The sequence below is a fragment of the Ictalurus punctatus genome, chromosome 27 (genome assembly GCF_001660625.3).
Source record: "Ictalurus punctatus breed USDA103 chromosome 27, Coco_2.0, whole genome shotgun sequence".
In the NCBI taxonomy this organism is placed as follows: domain Eukaryota; kingdom Metazoa; phylum Chordata; class Actinopteri; order Siluriformes; family Ictaluridae; genus Ictalurus; species Ictalurus punctatus.
This window is the reverse complement of record NC_030442.2, coordinates 8,447,214-8,469,587: the sequence shown is the minus strand read 5'-3', so window position 1 is coordinate 8,469,587 and position 22,374 is coordinate 8,447,214. Positions and strand designations below refer to the sequence as shown.

At 37.9% G+C, this 22,374-nt stretch overlaps 1 protein-coding gene across 2 annotated transcripts; it reads left to right on the top strand.

The window, feature by feature from the left end:
- The first annotated feature begins 554 nt into the window (after nt 1-554).
- myzap (myocardial zonula adherens protein) lies at nt 555-22,041 on the top strand. 2 transcript variants are annotated; one of them, XM_017458822.3, is made up of 14 exons: nt 555-1,051; nt 6,134-6,220; nt 12,315-12,407; nt 14,656-14,799; nt 15,259-15,351; nt 16,739-16,852; nt 17,133-17,285; nt 17,493-17,618; nt 18,875-19,003; nt 19,091-19,182; nt 19,306-19,411; nt 20,271-20,354; nt 21,218-21,279; nt 21,380-22,041. In XM_017458822.3, exons 1-14 carry the CDS (start codon nt 986-988, stop codon nt 21,693-21,695), a joined length of 1,665 nt encoding a protein of 554 aa, XP_017314311.1. In that variant the 5' UTR covers nt 555-985; the 3' UTR covers nt 21,696-22,041. The 2 variants fall into 2 exon arrangements, with proteins under 2 accessions (XP_017314311.1, XP_017314310.1); XM_017458821.3 differs by having other exon boundaries at nt 558-1,051; nt 21,173-21,279.
- The last annotated feature ends 333 nt before the right edge of the window (nt 22,042-22,374 follow it).

Here is a 22,374-nt window from a genome sequence, read left to right as displayed (position 1 = left end):
GCCTACCCCAAATTATAAACAATGTTGGTCACATTGATCAGAGAGTACTAAATTGAATTGTATCAGATCATAGCAGAGTCAGTCGTATGATTAAACCCGTATTGGCTGACTTTTTATTAAGCTACAAGGTTGCCTACTTTTTGTTGCTTATAAAAACAGACCAGTGAAGTTAGAGAAAGTTGAAATTCTACACTTAATAAACCAATACAAGCTGAGAGAAATCCTCTAAACAAGTCTGTTTTTAAAATTCTATTAGTTTCTTTAACCCGATAATAATAAAAAAAAAAAACCTTGCAGTGCACGATTTCACATTTCCTGTGATGTGTGGTTAGTATAGTGTGATTTAGTTTCAGTGTTGGAGTGATGCTCGTTCCCTTTCTGTTGGGTGTGTTGATTGTTTATGCTACAACTATGAAGCAGTAACAACAGGCTGTGAGTCCTGAGCTACACACAAGTGGGTGGAGACCAAACGCAGGAGAAATGTAGAAGGACAGGTCACACCGGACGCACAGCCAACATAGCTGTATCTCACACACACACGCACACACACACACACACGCACAAGCACATTCATTCTCTCTAGTGGCCTCTCGGCTTGTCTCGCCCACTATTTCTCTCTGTGTGTCTATCTCTGGTTAGGAGGAGCCTGTCTGTGTATGCATGTGGGTGTGTGTTGTGCATGCTTGTGTGTGTGAACACACTTTGGACTTTTTCCCCTATGCTGTAGATTGTTTTTTCCTCTGTCCTTTGCACTCTGGAATACTGGCCCGTTTTCTCTCTCCTCTGCTGCTTACCATCCAGAGGAAGGAATTCTAGCACAGGCCTCTTGCTCAAGGGAAACTTTTTTCCCCATCCTGCCTCTTTCACACGCTCACTTCTAAAGTGCTGAGTTGCCCAGAGCGGGTGGAGCAGGTGGCAGCAGTGAGTGGGTGTGAATGTGTGTTTTGTTTTCTGTGGTCTGCGAGAGGGACAGTAATACGGAGACATGCTGCGAAAGGGCACAGCGGGCTCCTCGCTCACTACTACGACCACTTCGGATAAGGGGAGTGAGGTAAGTTAGAGCCTACTGAGAATAAGACACGTCCAGTCTCACTTCCTCTCTCACAATCTCACTCATATCCCTTGTCTTCTATCCTTGACCAGAATGAGTTGATTATTCATTGATTTGTTTGTTTGCTCATCCTTTTCTCTTTGGCTGTATGTTTATCTTTCACACTCTAGGCTATGGTTTAATTTAACACATCATGGTTAATCATTCTCAGAGCTGGTCCCTGTGTTGGCTCTAGTATAAGATTAGCACAGAGAGCAGGCAGTGTAATGAGAGCTGCCAGAGCCCTGTCATGTTTATTTTATCAGTGCCTGCCATTGAATTGTCACCCAGAGAGCTCTTTCCCACAGCTAATCAACACATGGACGCTTGGTTAGTCCCCATAAAAGTCATCTAAAAGACAATGTACAACAACGTTTTATGTACAATACATATGACATTTTATGCAACAAGGAGTGTATATTGGTCAAAGACAGTTAATTTTTATTTAAAAAAAAAAAAAAAAAAACCCTATTAATATGCAGAATTATTACAGGATATACATTCACTGTCCACTTTAACAATTACACTTGTACACCTGCTCATTTATGCAGTAATCTAATCAGCCAATCATGTGGCAGCAGTGCAATTCAGATACAGGTCTAGAGCTTCAGTTAATATTCACATTAAACATCAGAATAGGGAAAAATATGATCTCAGTGACTTTACCTGTGGAATGGATGTCGGTATCAGATGGGCTGTTTTAATAATTTCATAAACTGCTGATCTGCTGATTTTCACACACAAGTGTCTAGATTTTAGAGCTGTGTAAGTTACTCAAAAAAATTAATCCACTACAGATTACTAATTACTAATTTAAAATTGCAATTTGATTACATTACTGATTACTGTATGTTAAAAGCAATCAGATTACTAATCACTTTACTTTCAAGTTACTTTCAAAACCTATCAAACCAATTCATTAAAGCACATGCTCATTACTCATTAACTGACGCAGTTGCCAGGGCGTTAGCTGGATGGTTAATCATCCGGGGCTGGGCCCAGATTCTTCTTCATGGAATTTTTTCCAGCTCAGCTAGTAGCCTAAGTTTTGTCTTATGGATGCTGAGATAACTTAGCCGTCAATGTATGACATGACCAGAAGAAGTTGGATTTATCATCAAACTAGCCTTAGGTGTTGTCACTGTTTGTAGGACAATCAGACCAATCAAATATAACACTTTTCTAACTAGGCTAGTTTGGTGTTGCTAGCCAAGGAGAGTCACAACTAAGCTATCAATGTATGGGTTTAGCTGCTATAGAGCCATGCAGAGTACATTATCTTTCCTTCTGCTCTGCTCATATCATGTTCACGTAAACTGGAATTCATGCAGACATTTACACACCTTGTTTTCCTGCTTAGCATCAAAGGATGTTTTAGTTTCAACCCCTTTAGTGGTTTAAAATAAATATTGGCATGTCTATTTTTCCTCACACTGACTGTGAGCTAGTGTTTGGCAGAATTGAGAGACCGTCAGCCAATAAGACACGAGCGTTTCCATGTATTTTTCTGTAAACCCTGTCTGATTGGTCTCTCCTCTGTTCACTGAAGATATAAAATTACAACACCGCCGTCTTCTTTTACTGACGTTCAGTTACGTACTGACAAACCTCTCCAAGTGGAGAATTATTCGGGGCTAAAGAAAAAATCTTCAGGGCTACAGACCCAGAATGCCCAGGCCAGATTATACCCCTGGCAGGCGTGCAGAACGTGATTTATTATAAAAATGCTTTTACTTAATATTGTTTTCTTAACAATAAATTTGTAATGCAAATGAAGTAATTTTATTGACATCAGTAACTGTAATTAAATTATATAAATTTAAAATGTAATGTGTTATAAGAAAAAGTAATTAGAATACAGTGTAACGCATTACTTTAAACAGAGTTGGGTATAATGCGTTACAGAGTCGTGAAAAAAACAGGATTTTTTGTACTATTCGGTTTAAACTCTAGAGACTGTTGTGTGTGAAAGTTCCAGGAGATCAGCAGTTTATGAAATATTCAAACCTGCTCATCTGGTACCAACAGCATGCCTCGGCAAAATTAGGTCACTTTGTAATTTTATAGTTATTGGCTGTAGGTCATCTGTTGCTACAGTGAGGGAAAAAAGTATTTGATCCCCTGCTGATTTTGTACGAGTTGCCCACTGACAAAGAAATGATCAGTCTATAATTTTAATGGTAGTTGTATTTGAACAGTGAGAGACAGAATAACAACAAAAAAATCCAGAAAAACGCATGTCAAAAATTTTATAAATTAATTTGCATTTTAATGAGGGAAAAAAGTATTTGACCCCCTCTCAATCAGAAAGATTTCTGGCTCCCAGGTGTCTTTTATACAGGTAACGAGCTGAGATTAGGAGCACACTCTTAAAGGGAGTGCTCCTAATATCAGTTTTTACCTGTATAAAAGACACCTGTCCACAGAAGCAATCAATCAATCAGATTCCAAACTCTCCACCATGGCCAAGACCAAAGAGCTCTCCAAGGATGTCAGGGACAAGATTGTAGACCTACACAAGTCTGGAATGGGCTACAAGACCATTGCCAAGCAGCTTGGTGAGAAGGGGACAACAGTTGGTGCGATTATTCGCAAATGGAAGAAGCACAAAAGAACTGTCAGTCTCCGTCAGCCTGGGGCTCCATGCAAGATCTCACCTCGTGGAGTTGCACTGATCATGAGAACCGTGAGGAATCAGCCCAGAACTACACGGGAGGATCTTGTCAATGATCTCAAGGCAGCTGGGACCATAGTCACCAAGAAAACAATTGGTAACACACTACGCCGTGAAGGACTAAAATCCTGCAGCGCGCGCAAGGTCCGCTGCTCAAGAAAGCACATATACATGCCCATTTGAAGTTTGCCAATGAACATCTGAATGATTCAGAGGACAACTGGGTGAAAGTGTTGCGGTCAGATGAGACCAAAATGGAGCTCTTTGGCATCAACTCAACTCGCCGTGTTTGGAGGAGGAGGAATGCTGCCTATGACCCCTGGAACACCATCCCCAACGTCAAACATGGAGGTGGAAACATTATGCTTTGGGGTTTTTTTTCTGCTAAGGGGACAGGACAACTTCACCGCATCAAAGGGACGATGGACAGGGCCATGTACTGTCAAATCTTGGGTGAGAACCTCCTTCCCTCAGCCAGGGCATTGAAAATGGGTCGTGAATGGGTATTCCAGCATGACAATAACCCAAAACACACGGCCAAGGCAACAAAGGAGTGGCTCAAGAAGAAGCACATTAAGGTCCTGGAGTGGCCTAGCCAGTCTCCAGACCTTAATCCCATAGAAAATCTGTGGGGGGAGCTGAAGGTTCGAGTTGCCAAACGTCAGCCTCGAAACCTTAATGACTTGGAGAAGATCTACAAAGAGGAGTGGGACAAAATCCCTCCTGAGATGTGTGCAGACCTGGTGGCCAACTACAAGAAACATCTGACCTCTGTGATTGCCAACAAGGGTTTTGCCACCAAGTACTTAGTCATGTTTTGCAGAGGGGGTCAAATACTTATTTCCCTCATTAAAATGCAAATCAATTTATAACATTTTTGACATGCGTTTTTCTGGATTTTTTTGTTGTTATTCTGTCTCTCACTGTTCAAATACAACTACCATTAAAATTATAGAATGATCATTTCTTTGTCAGTGGGCAAACGTACAAAATCAACAGGGGATCAAATACTTTTTTCCCCCACTGTGTGTAATTTGCTAACACCCTCTACTCCTTCCATCAATGGAAAGGGGCTACTATAGGACCACCACTGAGCTGATATGTTTTGGGTGGAGGATCATTCTCGGCAAAGTGACACTGGCATGGTGCTGGTATAAGTGTGTCGGATGCAGCAGCACTACTGGGGTCATAAACTGACCACTGATTAAATATAGCGGACACATAAATGTTATACATGAATAAATAAAGTTATAGTAAAGTTATAAGTGTTTACCTGCAGTTTATAATTATATATCTTCAAATGCCCTGGTGATATGGCTGGTGTAAATTTAAGATAAACTTTTGTTTTCTTATGAGGCATGACTGAAAATTAAAGTTTAATATGAATTAATCCTAGTAGTGGCTGCTAAAACCAACATTAATTCAGGATTTTTAGTCTCTAGAATGAAAGTAACGTTGTTTATATTCACTCCAGTGTGCACATGGATCTGCTCAATATTTGCATGGTGTGTAATTTGCTTGGACCGTAAGCCAGGGTGTGGCAGTTAGTGCCTGAATATATCGCTAGTAAGCAAAGTAGCAAACAATAGTGCAGTAAATAATAATGACTCCTTTGGTTTAAGGAATTTATAAGGAATATAAGGAGTAAGAAATTAATTATACTACTGTCCTGGGTTTTTTTTTATGAGGCTTACAAGCATGTGGGATTTATCCTTCACAGTGTATTTATTGTGCTCACTAGCCCTTATGTGCCTTATTTTGGCCAAGTTTCCCCATGGTCCCTTCCTTCCTTCCTCTTTGACAAAGTATCTAAAACATGTAAACAATGGTATCACTCCATTCTTATATACTTTCCCTAAACACAAAAGCCATCAAGCTGTTTTGTTTTGTTTTTATATTTGAATGACCCTCTAATGTGCCGCCATCTATCTTCAATAGTAACAATACATGCATATACATGCTTATAATGAGGTTTTCAAACAGAAGAGAGCAGGGGATGGGAGTAGGGCTTACATTGGAATCAGACCAAATCTTATGATCTCTGTTATCAAAATAAGCATCATCTGTTATCTACATGCTCAAGCAATGAATCAGCAGATGACAGTAACATAATATTAAGTCTAGGGCACTTCCAATAACACACGAATCCAAAGAGTACAGTATTCAAATAATGTACCTGTGTGAGGTCATAGTTTCACTGAAACACTGCAGATAATATTCCGATCTGAGATAACATTTTCGGAAAATGAAAATGCTCACTAGACTGACCTTGGTAAATGGCTAGTCATTATGTTTGTGATGTCGTTCTCACTGACCTCTTATTACCCTTGGTGTGTGTGTGTGTGTGTGTGTGTCCATGAAATGTTCAGAGAGGAATCAGGCGTCTCAGATTGACCCTCCGATCTGAGGACATCCCCACTGGACAGAATGAGAAGGCAAAGATTTCTGCACACTCAGTAAGTGTGTTTTTTCTTATCCATCACTAAAATCTGCAAAGATGAGCTGTTATTCTCCTCACATAGTTACATTATTTACAGAAAACCCTGTCCTGTTTACGTCGTGTTTAAAGGAAGATTCCCAACACTTATAATACCCGTGTGCACAGTATGTGTGTGTTATTATATTACATTATATTATAGTTATATTATGTTCATGTTAGAGTTACATTATATACATGTTAGAGTATGATTAATAAAAATGAAATAAAATTATTATTAGTACAACATATAGGGATTAGTACTTGAGAAATTAGAATTAATATATATATATATATATATATATATATATATATATATATATATATATATATATATATATATATATATATATATATATATATATATATATAGTTATTATTGAGTATACAGCTGAGTTGCTGAAGGTGCCGGAAGTATTTTGTTTACAGTTAGACACTGACAAATTAGTGTGTGTTTGAAAGAACATGGCAGTGTCCCATTTAGCACAGATGAGAGCAGTCTGTGACACTGTGTGCGTGTTCGATTTGGTCTGTACCTTGGACTGATATCATTTCACTTCACACAACTGCCTCTGCCTTAATGTTGAGCTGATATCGGCCTGTCATTTCTAAAAGCCATTGGCTATTTATGGTACAGACTGGATAAGACTTGCAGCAGTGTGCATGAGACTGAAGGCAGCATTTACTTTGGCTAAATGGAAAATATCCTGTAGCCTCTGTAGAGTGTGAGCAAAAGCCAGACTCTTTTAATGAGCTGCACACTGCCAGGGTAGGATGAATTTATTAAAGCCTTTTATTACCATATATTCTAAACTATAGCACAATTTTTTTCCCTCTGGTAGATGCTGTAACTTATGGGGTATGCAGTAAAACATTTGCATAAAGAAGAGGTCACACTACATGTTGGCCTTATTGTCATGGCTAGGGTGCGTGGGGTCTGTGATTATTCTTTCAGTCGTCTTCCTGACCCTGGAAATGTAGAAGAGTCCTGAAGAGTGGGCAGGGGTTATAAAGCCTTATTTGGTCTGATTTGATGGCTGAACCAAACCAGACAGTTATTGAAGTGCACAGAACAGACTCAGTGATGGCTGTGTATAACTGTGTCAGCAGCTCCTGTGAAAGGTCGAACTTCCTCAGTTGGTAGAGGAAGTACATCCTCTGCACGGCTTTTTTTCCACTGTGGGGTCAATGTAGGTCTCCCACTTCAAGTCCTGTGAGACTGTAGAGCCCAGGAACCTGACGGACTCCATAACTGACACTGGGTAGTTCATTATGGTGAGCTGGAGACGTGTAGGGGGATTTTTTCTTAAGTCCACTGTTATCTCTACAGTTTTTAGCATGTTCAGCTCCAGGTTGTTTTGACTGTATCAGACAGCCAACAGTTTGACCGTGTCTCTGTAAGTAGACCCATCACCATCCTGGATGAAGCCAATGACTATAGTGTCATCTGCAACTTCAGGACTTTACATACATTTGTATATACAGATAAGAGCAGTGGTGAGAACACACATCCCTGGGGGGCAACAGTGTTGACTGTGCAGGTGCTGATGTGAATTTCCCCAATCTCACCTGCTGCTGTCTGTCTGTCCGGAAGCTAGTAATCCTCTGACAGGTGGAGGTGGGCACAGAGAGATGGATCAGCTTAGTCTGGGGGAGATCTGGGATGATGGTGTTAAACATCACCTAACACCTGTTAGGCTGATAGGAAAACTGAAGGGGTTCTAGCAGCGGGCCAGTGATGTATTTCAGGTGTGTCAGCACCAATCTCTTAAAGCACTTCGTGATCACAGGCATTAAGGAGATAGGTCTGTAGTCCTTTAACCCTGTGATCCTGGATTTTTTGGGATGGGGATGATGATAGAGTGAAGCAGGAGGGTACTTCACACTGCTCCAATGATCTGTTGAAGATCTGTGTGAAGAAAGGGAGCAACTGGTCAGCACAGGTTCTCAGACATGAGGGTGAGACACCATCTGGCCCTGTTGATTTCCTGGAGTTTTCTTTCAGGAGCATCTGACAAGCATCAGCTTCACAGATCCTAAGCACAATCAGAGTGGATATTGTTGGATGTGTAGAGAGATTATTGAAGTGGATGTGGGATATAGGCCTGAGTGTGTCAAATCTACAATAGAACATGTTTATATCGTCAGCCAGTTCTTGATTGTCTACAGAGTGGGGGGAAGGTGGCCAGTAGTTGGTAATGTCTTTCAGGCCTTTCCATTCGGTCGCACGGTCATTAGCCAAGAACTTGTTTCTCAGCTTTTCAGTGTAGCTCCTCTTATTTCCTTTGTCAATAGGTTTCTGGACTGATTTTACAGGATTGGTCCCCAATTCTGTAGGCCTCTTCAGTAGCGTGACAAACGACGTCTTTCATGTGAATCATGGTTTGTCGTAGTTGTTAAATAGATCTTGGTGGGTACACATATCTTCACAAAAACTGATATACAATATCAATTTGAGCTTTGCCTCATTAGACCACCTCTTAATAGTCCTAACTACAGGCTTAGCAGATTTTAATTGCTGTCTGTAAGTAGGGAGAAGCTTCACCAGACAGTGATCAGAGTGTCCCACAGCTGAGAAATATGCATTCTGTAGTATGGTGGAGCAGTGATCCAGTGTTTTACTGTCTCTAGTATGACATGTAATGTGCAGGTTGCATTTAGGTAGCTCATGGCTATGGTTAGTTGTATTAAAATATTAATTGTAATATACAGGGTGTCAGAAGAGTCAAGAACCAGTGGAAATATGTTGAGCAAATATGTCGGTCTGAATATGTTGAGCAAAATCATGATACAGCGGCTGAGAAAATGAGTAGAGCATAAGAGTAAACATGTAAAGCATATGTTATAAATAATAAACCCAAAATTAAATATATGTACTAAATATGAATTTTACTCTCATTAGTTCCTGACTTTTCAGACACCTGTATATACTATATATAAATACACACTATATACCCTGTAGTGTATATAATTTAAAAATGGGAGATTCATTTATAGTACATTTCTCTGAAACCCCTTTGTCTTTGACCAAGTGTACTTGGTCTGTGATGTGAAATCTTTGTAACTGATTTTTGAGGAGGTGCAGCAATTACACTCTAGAAACTATGTAATGAAAGATTATTGCAAGCAAAATTATAGTGTTAATTTAACTTAATGTCAGCTTAATCATAACTCGGAGATAAAATTGAAAAATAGTCTCATCATCTTTAATCTAAGCCAGTAATTAAAAATATTTTCATAAAACCATGTGCATATTTGTACATGTTTATGCAGGTAGAAATACTTTAAATGAAATGTACTGGAACTCCAATATTTATCGTTTAAGGGCATCAATTTATTTCTGCTGAACATGTGAATTAATTGTGATAACAGATAGATAATGAAGAGTGGTCAAGCTGAGTTTAAATTTAGCTCCAAAACAAAAGCAACATTTTTAAACATAATTAACAACCATCAGTGACACACCTACCCAGGCCAGGAAAAAGGACAAAACACCGTGACGTACAGTAGAAGAAGAAAACAAGTAGAACTCGCTCTCTGAGAAGCTGGAAACAAGAAAGCATTCTTATATTCAGATGTTCAAGGTAGTTTGTTTCAGGAATAACAATAGCAGATTGATAGGGATCCATCACGTAATTAAATAGGACAGGTTTAGTAACCTAATGCTCTGCGTGTAATGACAATGTGCACAGGCTATCTGATAACAGCTCTGGCAGTACCAGCTACTCAGTAGGAGTAACATGAATAAAGCTTTGTCACTACTACTACTGGTGATGGTTTCAAAGAAATTCATATTTCATAAGAAATATTTCATTCAGTTATAATTTATCACAATAATGATAACATACCTTAATATTGACCATTCCTAGAGAAAATGTGCAGTAAATATTTAGGGTGGTTCCAAGACATTAAATGGCTTACATAACCTCAGTTTCCTGTGATCATTAAGACTGTTGTGAGTTTTATCTTATCTGCCTTTCTGAAGTTACATCCAGGGTGTGCAGAAGTCAGGAAGTCACCTCTTTCGACTCCAAAGTTCAAACATATAATAATGACCGTCTATGGAAAGTAATCTCTGGGCTTGAGTAATTAACCAAAAAGACACCATATTACAGGGCATGACAGTGATATCTAATGCTATTGGATCTTTGAAGCCGGCTCAGTTTGATTGACTGTTGCCTCTCTTTTCAACATTCCTCACTCCATTCATGTTTGTTTCTTCTCAGCCTGCACTTTGTGTACTATCTCTTGAGTGATGTCTGAAGTCAAGGATCGTGAAAGGCATCTTTGTTCTTGTCTCTCTGAGAGAAGTGTGTATGCCAATTCCCTGTGGTCTTTAGAACACTATATAAAGAGTTTAGTTTACATTCAGGACTTCTAGTAGAAATGTTTTCTTGCTATTACTGTATATATAGATGTGATCAGCTGTAAAGGTGTTGTATGGAATTTATTCAAGTGCTTTCTGCACTGTGAAGGAAGTAAAACAGAAGAAGGTGCAGCTGCTACATGAACCCAATTACATCGATGATGAAATATGTGCTCATTGGGGGAAAAGGGAATACTACTTCCTGAATGTGAGGAAACGTCTGGATTTGATTAAACCTCCATTCACCTAGATGAATTAAGAGAGAGAGACAGTCTGACAGTCCAAAAACACACAAGTCTGACTGAATTGGCCTCTAAATCAAAATCTATTCAGTGTGTTTGTCTCATATTTGGGCATATAATTCTTGTGTTTTGCTGACATTGTTTGGGTCTAGGAAATCCCTATGCAGTAAAAGAAAACTCAGAATGGACCTATTTTCCCTTCACTGTATTCCTTTTTTTTTTTTTTTTTTTTTTTTTTTTAGCTAATTAAACCAGTAGAAACAAAGTACCTTTGTCCTTTGTTTGTACCTTTAGTATGTTTCTTTTGCCTGAAAATATGACTAAAGTATACCTTTAAAAATAAACAAAGGTACATAATTGGACCTTAACAACTATTGATATTCCTTAAGGTTACACCTCATGCACCTTCATATGTAAAAGTATGGTACAAAAATATGGTAAATAAAGGTACAAAACTTGAGCCTTTGATTGTACCACCCCAGCGACAAGCAAAAGTATCATTTAAAAACCTTTATCTCCCAGTGTGTTGGAGTTCGTATTCCAGAAAGATGAATAAATTTGTAACCATAAACACTATTATTCCAAAAAATATTTAAAACCCATGGGTTATATGTACAGTGCATCCGGAAAGTATTCACAACGCTTCACTTTTTCCACATTTTGTTATGTTACAGCCTTATTCCAAAATGGATTAAATTCATTATTTTCCTCACAATTCTACAAACAATACCCCATAATGACAACATGAAAGAAGTTTGTTTGAAATCTTTGCAAATTTATTAAAAAAATAAAAAACAAAAAAAGCACATGTACATAAGTATTCACAGCCTTTGCCATGACACTCAAAATTGAGCTCAGGTGCATCCTGTTTTCACTGGTCATCCTTGAGATGTTAACAATGCATGTCGGAGCACAAACCAAGCCATGAAGTCTAAGGAACTGTCTGTAGACCTCCGAGACAAGATTGTATTGAGGCACAGATCTGGGGAACGGTACAGAAACATTTCTGCACCATTGAAGGTCTATATGTACTGTCTATATATATGTACCGTATATATGTATATATGTACAGTATATATACATATATATATATATACATATATATCATGTGTAGTATATACTACACATGATATGGACAATTACATATTTCTTTTCTTTAAAAATATCATAAACAAGGATACCTTGACAGACCCATGGTACAAAAGTGGCCCTTAAGGAACTTATGTAACTAAAGGTAAACAAACACAACACCTCAGTGACACAATGGCCACAGTCTGGCACAGCACACTATTTTTGAGAACATACATTTATAACCAATTATATTGAGAAATAACTGTTGTGTGACATTTTGGCTGCACATTGACACACCAGGTAATGGTGACTGGTTTGTTTTCAGTAATAATATAAATTTCTGTGATCTGTGGACACAAGTGGCTTAACAAGCTCGAATGTGTGTTGTGTTGCAGGATGGCAAGATGGTCAATGGCACCTGGATGAAGAAGAATGGCCTCATGCAGAGAGAAAGACCTCCAGGCAGAGAAGCACCTGTAGGGGAGAAGGTATGAGTGCCAGACGTGGCAATATCATTACACTGTTTGGTCTCAGAGGCACACAGGTATAGGTATGCCACTATGACGTGGATAAGTGATAAAACCATGACACTAATAATGTAGTCTTTAAACACAGCTGTTGGTTTTCAAAGTATTTCACAGTCTGCAGTGCTGAACGTGAAAAGAGCATGAGCTGACGTTTATTCATTCGTTTTATTGCCTTTGCAGTGATGTTATCGCATTGTTGCTTACAAAGGCAAATCATATAAACTTCGAACATTGAATTATTATTTAATATCTAATATATTCATATGTACCCAAGGAATGTGTGGATCTCTATTTGAGGTCCAGATTCCCAACACTAGTGTTTCTCAGTCTGAACAATTTATTTATGAATCCAAATGCAAGCAAAATCGTTTAAATATAACAGGATTTAATTGAATCCTTTTTACAGTTTTACAGTAAATTTAGGTCAGTTACTGCAGGTGTTTCTTCATTACCTCATAAATTTTAGCTACAGATTTAAAAAAAAAAATAAAAAATCCGGCTACTGAGTTGATTTTAAAATGACCATGTATATTAGATGGATTCACAAACATGCAAACATGCTTTAAAGCTAGTGTTCACTTAAGAGGGAATAAAAAAGTATTGATAATGAATGATCTCACAAATTACATAATTGATATTGGGCAAATGGGTGAATTAATCATGTTGATTATCAACATTAATCCCAGCTGATTGTTTTAATCATTGGATAATTTGTTGTTTGTCTCATTTGTCCGGCCAGTGTTTAAATTAGCATTTAAAAATGATCAGTTTTATTGTCATTGTGCAGTGTACAAGTACAAAGCCAAGGAAATGCAGTGCAACACACCAGGCATTAAAAAAATGATTAGATCAAAATATTCTTGCAGCCCATCCCTGGAATCGCAACATTGCCAGTTCTCTATGATGCCAATGTTTTCTCTGCTCTAACCCACATCAACAGGTGGATATCCAGAACTGCACTTGTTTAAAGCATTGTTAGGTGAATTTGCTATGCATTATGCATGGCATGACACAATGCTTTTTTAGTCCACATTTCCTGGCATTTATTGTTTTGGTTCTCAGGTAACGTCTCCACTATCACTGTCTGAAATGGTCTTTTCACACCAGCCAGTTTGGCCATGCTAAGCTTCTACAGACACTATTATTAGATTTTCTATTCTTAGATGTTATATATTTTTATTACCCTTGAAGGTAATGGATGATTTTCCCAAAGGTGGCACTCCAAGTGATTAACGTTATACACCGTGAGCTATAACATGGTACTTGCTGTGTATATTCAGCTGTATTCAAACTTTGCATACCCTTAGACCAAACTTTAAAATACAAATAAATATTGTTCTAAACATTGTTTAGACATTGTGATGTTGTTTAACCGATATTAATATATATTATGATTAAGATATTAATCATAAAAAAGCCAAAGATAATTTTTCCCTTTTTATGTATTTTTTTTTTTTTTATAAATATGATATTCTGTAATAACTTGTATGCTTACCCTGTGCCTTTATAACAACCCACAACCTATTTGCATTCCCTGAACAACTCTTGGATCCTCTCAGTTGTAATATTCAGTCCCATTATTCCTGACATATACTGTATATTATAGCTTTGAAATACATTTGGCAAGTGAGAGTGTGTTTATTTTAATACAGGCACATAACTGTTATTATAAAATATACCAAATACATAGATATCCAGCACGTCCACTGATGACATACCAGGGTCATCACATTTATAAAAAATTATCAGTATTTTCAGAATAAGGACCACTTTTACTTTACGGATATTGTGTGTCTGTCAGCCGAGGCCCAAACTGAAGAGAGACAGCAGCACTGAGACAGAATGCTCTCGACACTATAGACTGTTTTGCAGAAATACTACACCATCAGTTAGGACTTTTTGTCACTGCCAGTTCACAAAATCCCATATCTGATCACTCAGCAACACTGCACAGAAAAACAAAACATCCGAGCATGCGCATGTAGACGCTTTCTCCTCTCACTAGCCAAACTACACAGTTTGTTATATTTACACAGGTGTTTTGAGTATGTGCACACCGCACAAGGACACACGCATATTTGCACATGTGATGCTCTCACATGGCATAAACAGAACAGTCACTTTCTCCCATTTTGTTAACCACACACACACACACACACACACACACATACAGATGGAAATCTGATCCCTGTGACGTTGTTTTCCTCAGCACTCTTACAGTGTGAGCAATGGTGGTGTTGCTGAGCGAGAGACGCTGCCGGGACTCCGGGTGTACGGTGTAGTGAAGCAGGAAGTGATGGCTCGTGAACAGCCTGCCAATGACCTGAGAGATGAGATGAGGTACATCAGAGAGGTGAGTGCAGATAGAGACAGTGAGAGGGGACATAAACATGGTAGGGAAAAGAGACCAAGTGTCCAAGTCTCCACTTTAAGGGGCCTTCTCTAAGTCAATTAAAACTCCCCCCTTATATTGTCCCTGCCTCTGAGTGCTGAAAGGAAGTGGCATCATACTGTAGGCCTCAGAGGGGCGATATGTGATGAACATCCAGGGTTGATTTACTGTATACATGTTTCATATATTAAAAAATGTTTGGCAGTTTAATTTCCAATTAAATTTCCATCAAAATGCAGTTTGTAATATTTAAAAGTGTTTCCAGACCTGTCATAATAAAGTGGTTTGTAAAAAATCTCCTAGTTTCATCATTTTAGCTTCTATTAAATATGTCTTGTCAGTGTTTTTATTACAACATAACTCATTTGAAACTTCGCTGCAATTTCGCAGTATAATTGTGGGAAAACATTTATCTTGTAGGTGCGAGACTCTTTGGAGAAGGTCCGAGAACGGATGTACGGTCAGTTTGGAGGAATGCAACAATCAATACAACAACTCTCAAAAGAATTAAGGGTAAGAATATAAAACATGTTGTGAACTGTTAATAAGTATTATTAACAGTGTAGCGCAGAATGAAGCTCAACCTTGACACCAAGAACAAGGGCTCAGGACTGAATTTAACAGCAGCTGTGAGAGGATACAATCCCCCCTGTATAAAAAAAATTAATCACCTGTTTTTTCATGCTCTTTAAGATTAAGATCATTATGTGATATCACCATGATCAATATGTTAATTCAATCCTCATTGGATTTTGTATAAAATTAGCAGTCTAAACTATGCTAGCACATACAGAGATAGTGGTTATGTAGAAATCTAGCTTGCCATATTGGATCAACAGTTTCCATGCCAGTTACAGTTTAAAAGGTCCAGAACTGACTACAAACCATCACAAACTGTGGCCAAATTACATCGAAACTAGTTACATATACTGGTTTAGTCTATTATTCAGCAATCCGTTACTAGAAGAAGAAGAACCCTTTATTTTGTCACATATACATTATAGCGCAGTGGAATTCTTTCGCATGTCCCAGCTTGTTAGAAAGCAAGGGTTAATGCTCAGGGTCAGCCATGATACAGCGCCCCTCAAGCAGATAGGGTTAAGGGCCTTGCTCAAGGGCCCAACACTGGCGGCTCTGTGGTGGTTAGGATGGTGGTTAAGCTTAGGATCAGTGACCTAGTGTCCTCAATGAGTTTAAGAACATCCCAAATTATAAGACATAATCTGACAACTCTATTTATGTTTTTATATTTTTCCTAAAATCATATTTTTAAAGCCAGATATATAAACAAATAAACAAAACAACATTAAAACCCTAAAAATAAGTTTAAAACCCCACTTAATTTATGTGAGAAATACTGCCTCGTAACTGACCAAAAAAATTAAAAATCAGACATAAATTAAATTGTTGCCTAAGTCACTTGTAATGTCATACACAACCAGATAAAGTATCTGCTTTTACTTTACATTTTAGATTAATGCTGCATTAAGCATGTTTTGCCCATGAATGCAGTGAGTGTTCATGTACTCCACGACTTTCAATTTGACCCCAGAACCAAAATAATATAAACAAAACCTGAAAAGAATGCACAGCAAATATCATTCAAAAAAGAATTATACTACTATTAACCCTTTCAAACACTTCCCATGACATTATAAAATAATGAAATGGTCATTGAGATCATTGTGGGTGTTTCAACTGAGGGAAATGGCAAATGGCAACAGTGGTGTTAGAGTGTTCAAATGCAAGCTGTGTTTTTATGTTCACTAATTAACACAGCTTCGAGTAGCACAAATTCAGCACAATCAGGCAGCAAGCACAGTATTGTGTATACATTAGTACATTTCAGGTTGAAACCATTGCACTGTGTCCAACAGCATACTGTGGCTGTGTGTTACAGATGACTAACTCACATAAGAACTATTTGGAAGCGGAAGTAAAAACAGGGAGAGCAGCCCTCGACAGCTTCGATCAGATGAACAGCTCTCTCATATCAGCCAACATCGACTTGCAGGTATGTAATCAAATAAACAGTATCAACTCCTCTGACAGTTGCTTCGGGTATTGACATGAATACGAAAATGAGAATGAGAAAAGAAATTTAACTAGATTAACTTGTTCGGTTAGATGTTACCCAGGAACCCATACAAATGCAAAACATGAACATATTTTGCCTTTATAGTCTCTGTTCACGCAAAACACTCTGCACAACCAAACTCCTTGCAAACTTAATGTGCTGGATTATCCTTCTGAGGTGTGTTACTGGAGTGTGTTTGCTGTGTGTTTGGGTGTAGAAGTCACTGCTGGAGAGCTGTGAGGGCCGTGTCGGAAACAGGGAGGAGATGAAAGCACTGCGCAGTTCCTTCGAAAAGACTGAGGAGAAACTGAGGGAGAGGGAAAGACAACTGGCTACTGCTCATGCTGAAAACCGCATGCTGCAACAACAGGTACTGTGTACACACATACATACTCACCCACACACACACTTTTCAGATATGGAGTGCAAATATGGATCAATACCGGTTCCTTTGCATAAATAAATCACTAATATTGTCTTTATGGATGATAATCCAAATCTACCTACTGAATTTAAAACACATTCATGTTACCATGGATTGGTTGTTGTTGTTGGTGGTGTGTGTGTGTGTGTGTAGGTGGAGTCCTCTCAAGAGGCCAGTGCTCAGGCTTTGAAGGAAATGAGTGCTAAACTCCAGCAGCAGTATGACCAGCAACTGCAGGAACAGCAGAGAAAACACAGAAAAGAAATCGAAGCTCTGCAGGTATACACTTGCAATAACACAGCCACAATAACCCACAGTGCGTTTAACACACACATACACACCTTCAAATACCCCTTGTATAGTCTCACTCATAGTAACTTGTATAGTCTCACTTTTCATTAGGGTGAATGATGAATGATAGACCTGGTATTTTGCATCAGTAGGTGAGATAAATAAATGCATAAAGAGCTTTTTTTCTTATTATAGGAATGTTATGTAGGAACGTGTTAGCACCTTTTAGAATTTAAACCAGTTACAGTACGGATTCCTCTGTTAATGTAACATAGTATATATTGATGAGCGTATCTAAACTTAGATTCCATGTTAGGTATATTTTTTATTGCTTTTATTGACAGATCCATACATCAATTTATTTACCAATTCATCCATTTATTTCTATTTATTTAGCCCCTTAGACTTCTTCTTGTAAATAGCTATCCTATTGATTTTACTGTAGTTACTAAATAATTTATAGTAATAGCTGAATAATATGATTAAAGATTCAAAACTGAATAATACGTCAGGATTTGAAGTCTAATTGTGTTTAGATTTAAAACTTAATAGATCAAAATGTAAGATTTATGATTTTATACATAGTCCAAAATTTTACAGTATGCAAGACAATATTATTTCCTGCTATTTTAACACTTTACTGCGTGGTGTAGCCATATGGCAACAAATAATTTATCTCCAGTTTTTTGAGAGGTACTAATACAAAACTCTGCAACTTATATTCTGTAAAAACGCAGTAATTGGAATTGTATTCTGATTCATTTTGTGTTATTTTCAACTATATGATACGTTCCACCATTGCCCATTGTTTGCCATCATTTTTTTCATATTTTTAAAAAAAAATATTACTTGAACTAATTCAAGTAATAAAAATCCATTAAAAACATTTTTTGATGTAAATGTAATAATTAATGCAGTAGAGGCTTAAAATTATAAGAAATAATAAAACAATTTAGTCCCTAAACTGGAGGAAATTAATAATCATTCTCAGTATTGAGCGAAATAGTCACAATTTCACTGAAACAACTGTCACACAACCTGTATACCAATAAATATGACTGATGTTAATGACTACTCATTGAATAGAATTGAATAGAAAAGAAAATACCTCGTTATGACAGTTGCTCATCCTAGTCGCACTGAGAAGTACATTCTGAGACATTTCCTCTTGGAGTGCTAAAAGCTAAAACCGAAACCGGATAGAACTAAACACATGAAAGTTCTTCTGTGGTGATAAATTCCAGGCCCAGCTGGAGGAGTACATGAGGCGACTGGAGGAGGCTGAGAGGAACATGAGGCTTGCTGAGGCAAAAATAGCCGAGAGGGACCAGAGGATCAGCGAGGTGGAGCGTCTGCTTGATTGTATGGCTCAGGTGAGTCTGTACAAACACCTCTAAGGAAACATCACATGGAGCCCAGATAAGTGCAAGGATCAGACAGTAGATTTTCTTGTTTTGCAGGAAAAGGCACACTTAACCCAGAAACTCTGTGACTGTGAAAAGCGCTTGCGCAGCTTGGGTGAGGATCAACCAGACTTGGCTGGTGCTAAAAAGTAAGCATTACAGACACTTATGACAAGTTCTCAGAAGTAGTCTTAGGTTACTGCTACTCTGGATTGCTTGTTTTAATTTTATTAAAACATGTTTTAGCTTGATAACAAAGTGTTCTGTCTCAGGACTGAGCAGTTACAGAAGGAAGCGTCAGAGCTGAAAGACAGAATAAAGCACCTGAATGACATGGTGTTCTGCCAGCAGAGAAAGGTCAAGAGCATGATAGAAGAGGTGAGAGCACATAATCTACTGCAGAAGAGAACAAGCGTCTGATCTTCCATTGCTGACATTCTCACTTTCCTTGCGACAGGCAAAAGACAGTTACAGACTGAATTCCCTCAGTCAGACCGACTGCCGCTCTATAAATCCATGTAGTACATTTAAGTGCTGTTCAAATTTTATATATATTGCCCTTTGGTTTCAAAAATGCACTTATGATTAAATCCAGTGTTCAAAATAAAATAAATACATTTATTATTTAATATTTTCAATAAGCAATTCTTCCCCCATGCAATGTAGTTTGTTAACTGTAAGCCTTAGTTGCTAAGCAACATAATGAACAAAGATTATGGTATGCCATGGACTACTAGGATTACTGGTTTAAAACATGGCACATCAGTACAGAATTCAATTATTGTGACGCTGTAACAGGTGTGTGTGTATTGAGCATTTTCGAATGGCTTTGAATGCAGATTTTAGAATGAAAATGATCCCTTATATTATCACAATTTGATCATTTTTAGTTGCAGTATAATAAACTTGCATTCATATTTTGTAAATTCTTTTATCCAAAGAGAGGCAGAGTTTAATTCTAGCACAGAAATAAGCTGTAGCTGAGTGGTTAAGGGTCTGTACACATTATGGGAGCTTGAATACCATCACTGCCATAAAACTGAACAATGCCTGGGCCTTGAGAAAGGACCTAAACCCTGAACTTCTAAGATAGGACGCTGCCTTAGCTGTAAGTCAGACTGAATAAAAACGTCTTCCAAATGTATAAATGCATTAAATAAATGCATAACATTGTATTTCTGAATGGGATTATGATCGACTCTGTCCAGAAAGTCATACCATTTGTTCGTTTGTTTAGGTGACCACACTGAGAGCTAATGTGGCACGGAAGGATGCGTACATTTCTGAGTTGCTGGACAGGCTGGCGATTGTGGAGTGTGAGGTAAAAGAGGAAAAGCTTGTGAGCGATGCACGGAAAGGCTAAGCATTCTGAAACTCTTCAGCGTTTGGGCAGCTAGGCTGTGTGCAACTGTTTCTGCAGTTATTTCACAATATTTCATTCTTGCAGAAGCATGGCAAACAAAAAAAAAAGTATTTTGCTGTGAAGTTTGAAAGAATGTAGAAATTGCCCGAAACTTTAAAAGAAATAGAACATCAAAGTCACCCAAAGCTTGCTTTGAAGAACACAATTTATATTAAATAATAAATTGCACAATTGGCCTACATTTTTGCCCTTTCAAAGAATTCAAGAGTTTATGAACAAGCAAATTTGTCACTTAAATACCACTGAGTGATAGTCGCTCAACCTCTTCCTGTTACATTGGAATAATAACAAGGGTTCACATACTCTGTAATTTTCATGGTCCGCATTTACATATCGGAACATGTTTAGCTCTTGCAATTGATGACACAATAAGAGTTGCCAGTTGTTGATTTTCAGCTCCCTTCTATTTCATAAACATATGCAACCAAACAGCCTTCTGCTACTAATGCTCTATCCTCCCTTCAATCTTTATACTAAGGAAGATGTTTCTAAATTCCCAAAGTCACATGATCACTAATACACAGCAGCAGAGTGACTAAATATAGGATCTAAAACAACTTCACAGCAAAGATGCGCATTGATGATTCAGCATGGATTGCTTGGATTTTTTGAACAGGGTCTCTGAGCATGTCTGATTGTTTTCAGATTGTTTCTGATGACTTGGACTTTTCTCTCTTCTGGTCTGACTGTGTGCTGTGCTTTGCTTCTTCTCCCAGAATAATGAGTTAGAAGACAAGCTGAAGTATTTTATGTCTGTACAGAAAGCTACTGAAAATAAACCCCTCACAAAAGATATCGGAGTTGGCTGCGACTTTCCCATTAGGTAATAAATGGTTTGACTGAGATACTATTTATAATTTGAAGGCCACTATTGTCACATAATCTGCAGCTTCATACGCATCATTTGCTGTCATTCTTCACAGCTGCCCTGATCCTCAGCCGTATGAAGGCCCATCCATCCCAAGACCTCCGAGCCGACTGGAGCAGAGTTTACTCCGATATACACCTTTGCAGTATAGCAGTATGATCTCAGCACGCACGCGGGAAACCGCAACAAGTCCTTTAGAAAATGTAGCACCAGCTCCAAGGCCCAGTCATGAAGGACTAACTCCACCTACCACCCCAAATACAGAACTGTCATCATCCAGGAGCAATCGGCCCAGAATCTACACACCATTCATGAGGCTGATGGAGATCTCATCTAAGCTAAATACAGACAGAACTACATGCAGTGAATAATGCTTTAAATTGGAAAAAAAAATGAAGTATTTGTCTTTTGTTTTTATTCATTTCATAACATAGCTACTCATCTGTGAATAAATTATTGAGTATATACATTATAATTGTTTGTGTATATACTGTATACATCAACATATGTAACATGATGCACTTTTCACTTTGTTTACAAAAATATAGGCTACATACTGATAAAGTTCGATGAGCTAGAAAGTTTATATTTTTATTTAGCTTTTCTTACAATTTATTAACTAGCCTTGAGTTAAAGTCTCACCTAAGTATAATTTTGTGTAGCAATATTTACATTGTTCACGTGTGATGCAATATTAAACTAATATTACTCTAAATATTTGGGTCTATAACACATAAGTGTGATTATTCAAGTGAGTAAACAGTGGGACAAACTCCCTCCTTGTTACTTTTGGTAAATGACAGGACATTTCTGAAAGTAGTCCTATAAATAAAGAGGATTATCAAGTGCTCCAAAATGTGAACTTGTGTTATAGCACTTGTATAGCCCTTATAGCTGCAATTGTTCCAAGATGTCTTGATGCCAGGACAGTGTCTAATCAATTTGGTTAAAGAACCAGTAGAATATAGTGTGCAAACAATTTGCACTTAGCTCGACATTTCCTTTACAGAACTACATTTACTGTTCCACAGATAAGTACTGATATTGTGT

Coding starts and splice junctions, on each gene's coding strand:
- myzap (XM_017458821.3), top strand. CDS start 986: ATGCTGCGAAAGGGCACAGCGGGCTCCTCGCTCACTACTACGACCACT. Junction 14,800..15,258: donor AGATGAGGTACATCAGAGAG/GTGAGTGCAGAT, acceptor TTTATCTTGTAG/GTGCGAGACTCTTTGGAGAA. Junction 17,619..18,874: donor AAGAAATCGAAGCTCTGCAG/GTATACACTTGC, acceptor GATAAATTCCAG/GCCCAGCTGGAGGAGTACAT.